At 44.5% G+C, this 13495-nt stretch overlaps 1 protein-coding gene across 1 annotated transcript; it reads left to right on the top strand.

The window, feature by feature from the left end:
- The first annotated feature begins 4381 nt into the window (after positions 1-4381).
- Positions 4382-9428, top strand: LOC109780577 (ent-kaur-16-ene synthase, chloroplastic-like). The gene is made up of 14 exons (XM_020339156.1): positions 4382-4412; positions 5432-5481; positions 5567-5843; positions 5953-6133; positions 6428-6645; positions 6729-6849; positions 6978-7075; positions 7171-7382; positions 7471-7583; positions 7674-7769; positions 7844-8059; positions 8153-8294; positions 8367-8612; positions 9093-9428. Exons 1-14 carry the CDS (start codon positions 4382-4384, stop codon positions 9426-9428), a joined length of 2337 nt encoding a protein of 778 aa, XP_020194745.1.
- Positions 9429-13495: the final 4067 nt, after the last annotated feature.

Genomic DNA, 13495 nt, shown 5'->3' with positions numbered 1-13495 from the left:
GGAGAGACGGACGGCCCCGGCCAGCGGCGGGCCCGGGGGAGGAGGCGGCAGCACCGCGGGGGGGGGGGGGGGGGGGCACCTGGCCCCGGCGGTCCTCATGGCGTGGATCCACAGGTGGCGGCGGGCGCGTCTCGCTCCCAGCGGGGCGAAGCGCGGGCGGCGGACGAGGCGGCTGCGACACCGGCGAAGCGCTGCCGGCCGCGTGCAGCCCCGCGAGGTGTGGTTTTCTCCACCGCAGCGGACGCATCTGGTCGGGTTCGTGCACTCCACCGAGATGTGGCCCTCCCTTCCGCAGTTGTAGCAGTCGGCCTCGCCCTGGTATCCCACGCAGCTCCATTATAAATCATGCGTAATTTTAGTAGTTATTACACCTGGATTCCATTGTAAATCGTGCGTAATTTTAACATCTCATTTTTCCATAAAGCAATGTAAAGCAAAAAAAAACTGAGTCGACCCGAAATACCTATCGGGCGAACGAGGCCATTGAATATTTTTTATATGGGTCGATCTATGGCTTCTTAAATTGGCCTTGAGACCACAGGGGCCGGGTCCAAGGCCAGGTCCGGATCGGCCCGTTCCCATCCTGAGATGATTACAACTCTCTCTCTCTCAAGCGGCCGTATGGACGCACGCCATGGATCCTTCGACTGTTAAGACTTAAGAGTAGAGACGCCGTGGTCAGTAGGTGCACGTGCGAGCGGCAACCGCACTGTTGCATCTGTCCAAACCAGCTTGCACGGCTTTGTATACTCCCGCTAAGTCTCATACGTAGACGTAGAGCAAATGGAGTACCAGAAAATTAGACTTGCACACTAATGGACAATGTGCCGGCCACACGGGAGTCGGAACAAATTTCATCTTTTAAGGATCTCCCCCGTAGGACATCGAATATACTATGTTCCACCCCAAACTTCTTCTCTGTGTCATGGTCGCTGACTGGTTCAGCTGGCTGTAACTAATTTTTTTGAAAAACGGCTGCAAAGTGCAACAGAAGATGGAAGCACGTGGTGCCATATATGGAAAGGGATACGTACGCAACCCTGTCTGTCACGATATCATAAGGCCGCTATGCATGGCACTATCGATGATTTTGCTCTAGTGGTACATCTGAGAACACCCACCTGTGTCCGCCTACTCGCATGGCGACATGCACTTCAAAACACAACACAAAAGGCTTTACTGCTTGTCTGCTGCATTACTACCTATAGCACGAATGCGAATAAATAGAAGCATCAACCGCTCCTTCGTCCACTGGCCACCACTCCCTCTCTCCGGTTCTATCGAACAATCACGCCCATGATACACAAACATCTACACTACTTGTTCGGGTGAGCGATCGGCAGATCCCGGCCGGGCGTTTCCATGTCGACCACCAAAGTAGGCAGGGCCTCTTCCGTGCTCCCGGCACATGGCGGGTTCAGGCCGGCTTCCGCGTTGGGGTCAAGGTCGTCTTGCTCGCACCACCATGGCCACCAACGTAACCCTCTTCGCCGCCTCAGCCTCGCCCGCGCCACCGACGACCATGTCCCCAGGCTCCTCGATGATTCCAGCTCTAGTAAAGCGCCCCGCCTCCGGCTCTTCTATTGTAGTCGTCGTCCTCTTCCCCCCTACCGGACTCGGACAATTTCTTCCTGTTTCGGTAAGGAGCGCCCTACCTTGCTTGCCCACTTGTGTTTTCAGAGCAGTTTTGGGTAAAAACTCTTTTATGTTTGCCCATGATGCACCCATGTAAAAAAACATAGCAAAACATTTCAAAAAATTCTGAAACTTTATGGAAATGATCATCAACAAATGCTATGGGCGCTTGCAAAATTTGATGGTCAAATAACATTCAAGTAGCTCTGTACAAAAAAGACAAAATCACTGAAAATTAGTCAAAATGTAAGTGCACTGTTTGAGCAGATTTTGTAATTTTGTCTTTTTGTACAAAGCTCGTCGAATGTTATTTGACCACCAAACCTTTGTTGATGATCATTCCCATAAAGTTTTAGAATTTTTTGAAATGTTTTGCTATGTTTTCTTGCATGGGTGCACCGAAGGTGGGTGCAGCCACTACTTTCCTTTTATATAATAAAGGATGTTCATATTGACTCGTAATGAAGTATCACAAAAATACACAACGAAATAAGTCTAGGACGTCTCCAGGAGTTTGGGGCCCCGGGACGAAATGAAAATATATACAACCCCAAATTCTGAAAAAATCATATAACTAAACCGCAAAAAAACTATATAACTTCAAATGTTTTTTTATTTGGTATCATATTATAAATAAATTAAATATGATGTTAAACGACTAAATTGATATCAAAGGTATAAAAATGCCCCATATTCTACCAAAAAGCATAACTTGTCTTCTAACACTACATGAGTTCTAAGCTCAGAGAGGTAGAAAAAAATAAAAATAAAAAAGAAACCTTGAAATTTGAATCAACAACTATCTTACAATGTTTTCATGTCGAAGCAACTATCTCTAGAAATTGTTCTATCAATCTATCCGAACTATAAACCATCATCCACCAAGCATAAAGCAATTTATTGATATTATGAATCTATATGAAATACAATGGCTAATGCTACAATTTACTAACTACCAACTATGTGACTGTTGTACTACTCAACACATATTCAAACGTTCGATATAACTTAAAAGCCTAAGTTTAGAAAACATTATACACCGAGGAGTACATAAATTTGATGAAGAACAGAGGAATAGGAGATTAGACAAACATAACTTTAACAAATCTTCTTACGGGACTGGGGTAGCCGGTAGACAATACGTTCTCGCCGGTGTTCAGCAGGGTCAACGATGGTCGATCCTCGTATGAAGGCGATCGTGGATCTCGTGCGTGCTTGCGTCTAGGACTATGCTCTATCGGCGCCTAGGGCCTAGGGCAACGCAAATAGGAAGCAACGATCGGGATTCGTAGAAGGGAAAAATAAGGTAAGCTGGCGCCTAGAGATCCGATGTAGATATAGTGGCTATTTTTGTTGAGCACCTCGGTTAATTTTCCTGGCTATTAATTTGGGCCCCCAAAAACTATGTGGTGGCCCACTCCTCCCCCCCCCCCCCCCCCCCCCCCCGCGCCCACACCCACTAACGAGCATGAATAAGTCCACACTCGACATTGCATAACTAGAATGCACAAAAATCTAAAGTAAGCAAATAGCGAAGTCGTAAAAGAATGAAGTTAGGCCTAGGAGAAGCGAGAAAAGAACAGAAGCAATTAAAATCATGATCGATGATATACAACAATGACCATCAACACTAACTATCTCCTGGCAACACAAGAACTACGAGAAAAGAGTTCTCCAAAAGCAACGCCTTCAGAAAAAGAATGATATGCAAGTAGACATTGCTAAATCCAACCATTGACGGTCAGATAATGGGTTCTCACCAGGTAGATCGTGTCCGAGCACTAGGTAACAACGCAAAATGTCGCATTTGTCAGGTATAACCAACTAGAGCTAGACTAAGATTTTCACCCTAAATCTCAAGATCAGGTGCTTTAGAAGCAAAACCCCTGGCATAGGGTTCTTTGGAGTGCAATCCACTAGAAAGTGACTGCCTGAAAGATTTAGTAGTATGTTATCATTTGACCCAAAAAGCCCACAATTTCAGCCTATGAAAACATCAATCCACGGTAAAATTTATTATTTTTATTCCATCAACCAATTACCGTGCCACTATACCGACTAAGCTGAAAATCGCCATTTTTTTTCGAGCAACCGGCGGGAGCTCTGCCTTTCCATTAAGCTTATCAGTGACATGTCCTACAATTCCAACCCAATCCTATATAAGTAAAACAGACATCAACCTTCACAAAGCCTGCTCGCGTGGAGCGACTCCGACATGAAGAACGACGGCAGCTACGGCGGACGTCGTCACCGAGGACCCACAGCACGAGTACGACGACCGGTGCGGCAGCCTCGTGGATGTCGTCACCGAGGACCCACAGCACGAGTACGACGACCAATGCCGCCACAGCGGAGTCCATGCAAGGCCAGCGTCCGGTCGCGCATAAATTTGTAGGTCTTCGGCCGTGACAGCTCGTCGGCGCCTGCATCGCCCAGAGCTCCTCCACCTCCGGCAAGTGCGTTTGCGTCATCCACCGGGAGCGCAGCATGGCGCGGGGCGGAGCTCGGCGTTGGCGCACGGCAACTGTTGGACGAAATGCCTGCTAGAAGAAGGTGAAGACGAGGAGAAAGAAGAAGGTGAGGTGCCACAGCTTCCTTCGTCATCGTCGTCCCTTTCTGTTTCTTGTGGAAGTAGGGCACGGTTGCCACGCCCTCGGACGCCAGCGTCGACGCATCCACAGCGCCCACGTCCCGAAGGGTGGCATCGCGCATGCGGCGTGCCACCTCGGGCTCCAGGCACGACTGCATGGCTCGCCGGACCGTCTACCACCGTCGCAGTACCGACAATCAAGCTCTAGACTAGCCTTTGGAAACCATAGTCAGCCTTCGTGTGCGTCTTGTGTTAGCCAGTTGGCTGCTGTATACGTGTGTGAGAGTTGTGCGTTTCTGGCTGGTGGTAAATCAGCCTTCTGTCCCGGTTCGAGCCACGAACCGGGACCAATGGTTGTGGGGCAGGAGCGAGGACCATTGGTCCCGGTTCGTGCCTAGAACCGGGACAAATGGGTCCATACGAACCGGGACCAATGCCCACGAGGCCCCGGCCGCCCCCCTGGGCTCACGAATCGGGACGAATGCCCCATGGGTCCCGGTTCGTGACTGAACCGGGACTAATGGGCTTGCCATGCCCGAACGAAAGCCCTGTTTTCTACTAGTGGCTTGGCTAGCTTCGCATAGGAGGATCGATCAAGTTGCTTGCTTCTCTAAACGTGCGCGTCTCGCTGTATCAATCGGAGCTAGCTACCATCGTCCAAGATTTTCATGAGCGAAGGAAGAGGAGGAGCATGGAGGCGAGGCCACGGCTACCGGAGGCGGCGGCCGGAGCAAACGCACGGGGCAAGGTGCTCCTGTGGGCAGAGAGAGGGGGGGGGGGAGAAGACGAAGATGAGATGGTGAGTTCAACGGTCAAAACCATGTCATGTCAGCACAAAACCACCCCAAGCAATCCAAGGGATGAAAAATTTCTGGTTTCAACAATTGAGGGATTAGATTTTGCTGGTTTTAGAGTTGAGGGACCATCTGTAGACTATCGAAGAAGTTGAGGGACGGAAACTATACTTTTCTCATCTCAAGTTAGATTTGCTAAAAATCCTATTCTCCATTAGCTGCACAAGGATGAATATACACTTCAAATGTTTGTATGTCTGAGAGTAGCATCCTCTGTAGTGTTTACATGAGCATGTCCCTAGGCTGAAAAAAAAGAACATGAGTGATGTCCCAATTTCCTCAAACATTCTTTCTTTATGAGATGTGCCAATTGATTTGTGAAATACATCTCCTATCTTGATTCTTGAATCAGCAAATGTGGAGGAGGCATCTGCCGAAGAAAATGCATGTCTGCAAAACATGGTATGTAGTATGTACATCACTACCAATCATTGTTGCGGTGCGGTTTGAGGGACTTATCACATAATTCTTGTTTCCACTAAATTAGGAGCGGAAGGCTAGAATAAGGAAGCAGCTCCTGGAACCTGAGTTTTTGCCATCTTTCTACGACACCGCGTGGGTGGCTATGGTGCCCTTGCCGGGCTCTCCTCAAGTTCCATGCTTCCCAAAGTGTGTTGAGTGGATCCTACAAAACCAGCAGAGCAATGGATCTTGGGATCTAGTCCAAATGGACTCCTCCGTCGACAAGGATGTCCTATCATCCACATTGGCTTGTGTGTTGGCACTTAAGAGATGGAATGTTGGTCGTGAGCATATCAAAAGAGGTATGAACAAAGATGAATTTGCGTACCCTTTATTGTTGCTTTACTGTCTTGTATTTTTCAAGTTTTACCAAATCAATGTGGCCTGATGCGATGAAAATGGTACTAACAGGACTACGTTTCATCGGAAGAAATTTCTCCATTGTTACAAATGAGCAGAGTGCTGCTCCTATAGGCTTTAATATCACATTTTCGGGTATGCTTAGCCTTGGGACGGAGATGGGTTTGGAATTTCCGGTTGGACAAAATGATCTTGATAGGATTCTTCACCTCCGGGAGGTGGAACTGAAAAGGTTTGTCTATGACAGTTCTGGCATGAAAATTGTGTTGTATTTCACTTCTGATCCTGTTTACACTTCAGGGATAGCTGGTTTTGAAAGCTGGGTTTTTGGGACTGGCTGCTTTTTTTTTCTTGTAGAAGATGAACATTTTTCAGTACGAAGTTCTATTTTTGAATGATTTTCTAAGAACCGTGACTTGAAGGGAAAAGGGGCCACATGTCATTCACATTTGTCTTTTCCTGCATATGTATTACCTGTGATTATTATTTCAAAAATATGGATCTTATAGATATGGACTTGATTCAGATTTGTTGGGGATAAATCTGATGGGAGAAAAGCATATATGGCTTATGTTGCTGAAGGGCTAGGAAACCTATTGGACTGGGATCAAGTTATGAAGTTCCAGAGGAAGAATGGGTCATTGTTCAACTCTCCTTCCACAACTGCTGCTGCACTAATCCATAATTTTGATGACAAAGCCCTACAGTACCTAAATTTGCTTGTCAGTAAATTTGGTGGTTCAGGTGAGTCTAGCTAGCTTTCTTTGTCAGGAATTTGTAAGGTCTTAGAATGTGGCTAAATACCTAACGATACTAGACTTTTGCAGTGCCAACAGTTTATCCAACAAATATATATTCTCGGCTTTCATTGGTGGATTCTCTTGAAAACGCCGGGATATCTCAACATTTTTCTAGTGAGATAAAGAGCATCCTGGACATGGCATACAGGTGTGGGTCATGAATAAAGTTCTGATATGTATCTTCCATATCTTGTAAAATTCATTGTATCCACTTTGCAGTTTCTGGTTGATATGTATCTTCCATATCTTGTAAAATTCATTGTATCCACTTTGCAGTTTCTGGTTACAGAGAGACGAGGAAATCATGCTAGATGTAGCAGCATGCGCAATGGCATTTCGTCTTTTGCGAATGAATGGCTATGATGTTTCCTCGGGTACTTCCTTTGGAAGGGAATTTCCTGTCTTACAAATGTTATCTTTTTGTTTTTTTGGTATATTTAATTTAACTCGCTAATTTCAATTAATGCAGATGATTTGTATCATGTTGATGAATCCACTTTCCATAATTCAATTCATGGATATTTAAATGATACAAAATCTATATTGGAATTGTACAAAGCTTCAAAAGTCAGTGTATCAGAAAACGAATTTATCCTAGATAACATAGGCTACTGGTCAGGCAGGTTATTGACAGAAAAGTTGTTCTCGGATCGGGTTCAAACAACACCAATCTTTCAAGAGGTCCTTGCATGAAATTTAAATCTCAGAAAGTGGACTAATTCTAGCTTTTATTGGGTGTTTACTGTTTCTATGTTTTTTGTAATTTCAGGTCGAGTATGCTCTTAAATTTCCCTTTTATGCCACAGTGGAACGTATAGGCCACAAGAGGAACATTGAACACTTTGATGTTTGTGGTTCTCAGATGCTAAAGACAGAACATCCGTAAGAGTCTCATTTTCTTGAAAAGAATAGTCTGTAAAATCATATAAATAAAGATGTCCGACACCAATTCTAGACATTTTGCTGAATCAGGCCATGTCGTCTCAACCAAGATTTCCTGGCTTTGGCTACCGAAGATTTCAATGTTTCTCAATCTATTTACCAGGATGAACTCCTGCATCTTGAAAGGTAATGTAACATCTATGCTCTCTTGCCATATTAACTTTATTTCTTAGTTAATTTCGAAATACTTGTGGCAGCAGTTGGGCGAAAGGGAATCGGCTGGACCAATTACAGTTTGCACGACAGAAGCTGACATATTGTTATTTTGCTGCTGCTGCTACTATATTTCCTCCTGAACTGTCTGATGCTCGCATGTCGTGGGCCAAAAATGGTGTGCTCACAACTGTTGTTGATGACTTCTTCGACGTTGGGGGATCAAAAGAAGAACATGAAAACCTCATAACATTAGTTGAGAAGTAACCCCCTTGGTCCTTCATTTTGTAAGTGGAGTTGGTGTGTCACGCATTTCTAACAAGTTTTGGTCCCTGATTTTCTAATGTTTATCTTAGGTGGGATGATCACCCCAAAGATGAGTTCTGCTCTGAGCAAGTGAAAATATTGTTTTATGCTATCTATACTACAGTCAATCAGCTTGGAGCAGTAGCTTCTGCAATACAAAACCGTGATGTTCGAAAGCACTTGATAGAATTAGTGAGTTTCCATTATGTTTGCCTGTTTCTCAAAAAAAATTGTTTAGCACTGACATGTTGTGTCCATCTGCAGTGGCTACAGCTGTTGAGGTCTATGATGTCTGAGGCAGAATGGCGAATGAGAAAATATGTGCCAACAGTTGAGCAATACATGTCAAATGCAGTTGTTTCCTTCACACTGGGGCCCATTGTGCTCACATCGTTGTACTTTATTGGGCCAAAGCTCTCGGAATGCGTTGTCCAAGATCAAGAATACAACGAGTTATTTAGGCTAACGAGCACTATTGGTCGTCTCCTCAATGATATCCAAGGCCTTGAGGTATTTGGGTTCCTTTTATCCTCAACTTCTTATCTACGCACGTCACATTTGCATATGTATTCTATATTTAGTATAGCTGCATAAACATATGTTATTTTCAAGTTATATATGCTTCACACACCACAACAGGGAAATTCCTTTCATCTTAATATAAACAAATATCCTGATGGTTGCCTGAACAAACTGTAAACAGATACGTCGTAAGATAGAGACACTATAGTAATCCTCGAGGACTACAAGTTCTAACAAAAATCAAAATTTGCAGTCATTCATGATCTTGTCAACAATTTATTCTTGTAAAACACACATCAAGTGCTTGTATGGTATTCTTAGGAGTTCCAGACGACGGTAGAAGACGGACTCATGTTTACAATAATAACGAAGAGAATAGTAGTAATTACTCATCACTGTTGTCTCATGTATTTTCGACCTGCATGCTGTAATTTGGTACCCTGACATCTTTTAATCTATTTATTACAGAGAGAGAGCAGGGAGGAAAACCTGGATTATGTCTCACTACTTGTTCTCCACAGTGGTGGTTCTATGTCAATTCAAACGGCTAAAGAGACGATACAGAAGGCCATAGCCTCATGTAGAAAAGGCTTGCTAAAGCTGGTTCTTAGGGAAAACACAGTTGTTCCTAGGCCGTGCAAGGAACTGTTCTGGAAGATGTGCAAGATAGTTCACTTGTTCTACTCTCAGACCGATGGATTTAGCTCGCCAAACGAGATGGTGAGCGCGGTTAATGCAGTTATCAACGAGCCGCTAAAACTCCAAATCAACAATCGACCTTTGCGCATGCAGTCAGAAAATTAAGGGTTCCGTGTATTTTGCCTTGTTGTAATGGATCAATTAATCAGGTGCTCTCTTGAGAAAAAAACTTATGGATCAGATAACAGCCAACAGTACGGATACACTGTGTATGTGGTACACCAGAAACAACTACTCCCTCCGTTCCGAATTACTTGTCGCAGGTATGGATGTATCTAGATGTATTTTAGTTCTAGGTACATCTATTTCTGCGACGAGTAATTTGGAACGGAGGGAGTACTATACTACATTTGTTATTCAACTTCGTATCTAAATATGTCACATTTGCATATGTATTATATATTTGGTATAGCTGCATAAACATATGTTATTTTTAAGTTATATGCTTCATGTAAATTCCTCGTATTCACTGCAAAGCTCTGTATCTGTTGTGTGGTGTTGATCTTTTCTTGTGTAAATCCCGTGCCGTTCTCGGCATTGTACTCGCTGGTACACTTTTATGTTGATGCAATATGTGCTGGTCGCATGTTGTATAAAAGATAGCAGGTCGGTCTGTACGAATGTTGCTTGTCCTGTGATGTTCGCAAGCTCTGCCATATCTTGTTCTCAGCTTTTTATTACAACAAGATGGATTTCCTGATTTTTGTCCTGTCAATATGGAGCGTGCTTTTTGATACTGCAAACTGTAACGGTGCAAATGATCATGCTATGCTGAAGGTTGAAATGAAGGTCTTATAAGTTCTCCAGAGCAGGAATTGATGGTGCCATGGGGGCGGCTTGGAGCTGTTCTACCGAGGTCTTGCATTTATATCCTTCACAATTTCAATCATCATAATTTTTATTCAGCTTGATGCTCTCCTTCTCAGCTGTTGGAATTGCTGAACAAACAGGCAGCATTGCCCCCTATTTTTTTTTTGGTGGAAGCGAAGGAATTTTACTGCTGCTAATTAATTAGTGCTACTGCTTGGGGTTAGCGTGAACACCAAGTTAGGCGCATATTTGGCTTAAACTAATTTGGTCAAGAAGTAAGAGGGTCACAATTAGGCATCTGCCTGACCAAAAAGGCAAAGAAGCTAGTATAATGCACATGCCAAGGAATCACGTTTGCACGATATCAGTCTTCCCATAATCAAAATCACACAACCACGAAACATCAGATACTTACAAAACCTGCAGTATTGTGTGGCCTAGAACAAATGGAACACATTATAACACCCACATACTATCAAAAAATTGGGGCTCATCGATCCCCACTTGGAGGAGGAGGCGGTTGTATAACTGAGGCTCAGACACCGGTGCCGTGGATCAGTCACACCCATCATATATCCCAAAGAAAGAAATGGGAAAGGTCGGCGGCAGAAAGAGTACAAAGGACAGATCAATCCGCGTAGGACGATGATGATACTTGTTGCCCTTTTAGTTCCCACTCTTCCCTTCACTCAGGAAAAAAAGGTTCCCTAAGTTTAAACAAGCTCTTTGATTATTATTTTTAAAACCTAAAATCTAAAAAGCGGCCGGCCACCAACTAACAGACACGGGCGGCTGATTCCTGGCCGTTCGATCGCGCCAGCGATCGCGCCCAGATCCGCCAGGTGCCACCTGGTCTGGATTGGCCCCGCACCGCGGTCGTGGGCGGTTGTCCATATCCGGACGTGGGCAGGCCCACCTGTAAGCGGTAGAGGAGGGGAGTAGTGGGGGTCGTGGGCGGCGGTTTTCGAAATGTGTGCCTGAAATCCCTCGCCGCAGCGTGCTCTCTCCCCATTCCGTCTTCGTCTTCCTCCTCGCAATCCTCTCCACCGAACGGGGCGTCGCGGCGGAGTGCTCAGATTGGCGGCGGCTTGCGGGTGGTTCTCCTCGCGGGGGAATCGCTGGTGCTCCTCGCCGTCGGAGGTATGCTCGCCCTCCACTTCTACATGCTTCTCCTCCCTCTCTCTATCTCGCGGAGCGCGGATGGTGCCGAAATGTGAGGGGAATGCTCTCTAGGGTTCGGGAACGGCGCGAACTACCCCCGCTTATCCTCGATTTTGGTCACGTTGAGTTCCCTTCTCCTATCTCGTAGCACGCGCCCAACGGTGGTCGGGATCTACAAGGAGGCGTAGTTCACGGCACAGGGGTGGCTGGCCAGGGTCAACGTGTAGTTGGCCAGGGTACGCGGTAGTCGTTAGGTAGAAGGGATGCATGTCCACGGCGCCCGTTGCGCGATTTTAGGGCGATTTGGCTGTTTAGTTCATGTTCCGTTCAATTTTGCAGAGGTTTGAGATCTGTTCATGATTCTTAGTCATTCTGCAAGTTGTATTAGATGTGCGCAATGTTGTGTGCAATGCAGTGGCTGATTTTGTAGTTGGTGTTCAGTAATTTAAGTGGTTAGTTGCACAAAATTCTCCTCAGTTGGCTGCATCCATATAATACTTGGCTGTCCATATGCTCTGCAGTTGCAGCAGTTGTTTTGGTCAGTTGGCTCATTGTTTGTACTAGTTGGTTGTCTATACGGTGTTCAGTTGCACAAGTTGCCTGCTCAGTTGGCTGCATCACTTTTTACTAGTTGTCTGTTCATATGTTATACACTTTGTGCTAGTTGCTGTACTTAGTTGGCTTTGCTGTTTCCCCCTCTGCTGTGTGCAACTAGGGACTCTTGTTTGTGCAATTTAGCACCAATGCTTGCCAGTTTTCCAATACAGTCTACCCAATCCACCAGCCTTGTGGTGGCTGTGGTGGTTCATGTGTTTTCTCTTGCTTTGTGCAACTAGGGCCCCTTGATTGTGCAAATTAGTACCAATGCTTGCCAATTTTCCAATTTAATTTTTCTCAATGTGCAAGTCTTTGTTGTGGATGTGGTTGTTTTCATGTGTTTCCCCTCATGTGCAACTAGGGACGCTTATTTTTGCAAATTAGCACTAATGGTTGCTAATTTTTCAATATAGTATACCCAATTGTTTTGCTGGATTTTTTGCTTTGCATTTTTTGCTTGTTCCAGTTTGCACAAGTTATCTTACTGAGCTTGTTGCCTTTAGTTAACTATTTTCTGCCTAGTTATTACTTGTCACAGTTGGCAAATAATACCTAGGCAGAAAATAGTTAGTTGGCTTATATGCTGTCCAGTTTGCACAAGGTTTACTGCCCAGTTGGCTGCATCATTGTAGTAGCTGGTTGTCCACATGTTTTTTGGTTTTTTGCATTTTGTGTCCTGCTTATGTGTAGATGTCTGCAGATCAAAGCAACCTTCTATGATTTCTCTAGTTTGTTTCCGCATCTTCTAACTATGTTTTCTTTTGTTGTATTTCCTCCCGCAGGGCAAAAATGGTTATAATAGGAGGAGATGCGGATGGCAATGAAAAAGATGTATTTTTTTCACTTTTTCTGTGTTTTTGAGTTGTTTTCAACTTATTCACGTATGCTAATGTCCTTTTTTCATATTTTCTTTTTGGGTTGCTTAATCAGCGTTCTGAAAGTCAGTCGCTTCGCCGGAACTCGAAGCGTCCTGCTAATCGCCAGCCACGACCTGCGCGGAGTGTTGAGCAGGGAGAGGATGTTGAGGTAAGTGGCATGCTGATGACACAAGCCCATTTTTCGGTTTTTGTTTGGGTCATATAACACTTTTTTATTTTTTCCCATGCTCATGTTTTTTTTATTTTTTCTTAGGATGCTGATCAGTTCCGTGTTGTAAAGCGGACTAGACGTGCAGCACTTGGAAAGGGAGTTGAGTCATCTTCTAGGGTAAGTAAATTCTCGAATATAAGTGTTTCTTGCTTTTTAGACGCTGATGAAATTATGCAGCAGTTCTCACCACTATTTTTGTTTTTAGTTTGTCAATAACAACCTTTGTAGTTGACATCTCTAGTCATCTTGATCTAAATACAGTTGACATTAGTTGGCATCTTGTAGTTGACAAGTTGGCTTCTTTATAGTTGACATCACTGGTCATTTTTTTGTGCAGGCAGCAGTTGCTGGAGGAGCTGTCGCATCTTCCGCAACAGATGCTGAGGTATGTGTTTTTTTTTGTGTTTATGAGCTATTGAACAGTTCCTTGCAAACCTTTTTTTAGTTGCTGTTATCTTGTTGCAATATCATTTCTTATTGTTGCACATCCGTTAGAACTTTTTGTAGTTGCCAGG

This window comes from Aegilops tauschii, chromosome 2 (assembly GCF_002575655.3).
Source record: "Aegilops tauschii subsp. strangulata cultivar AL8/78 chromosome 2, Aet v6.0, whole genome shotgun sequence".
Lineage (NCBI taxonomy): Eukaryota > Viridiplantae > Streptophyta > Magnoliopsida > Poales > Poaceae > Aegilops > Aegilops tauschii.
Note: the sequence above shows the minus strand (reverse complement) of the source record. Positions and strands in the feature narration are given on the sequence as shown.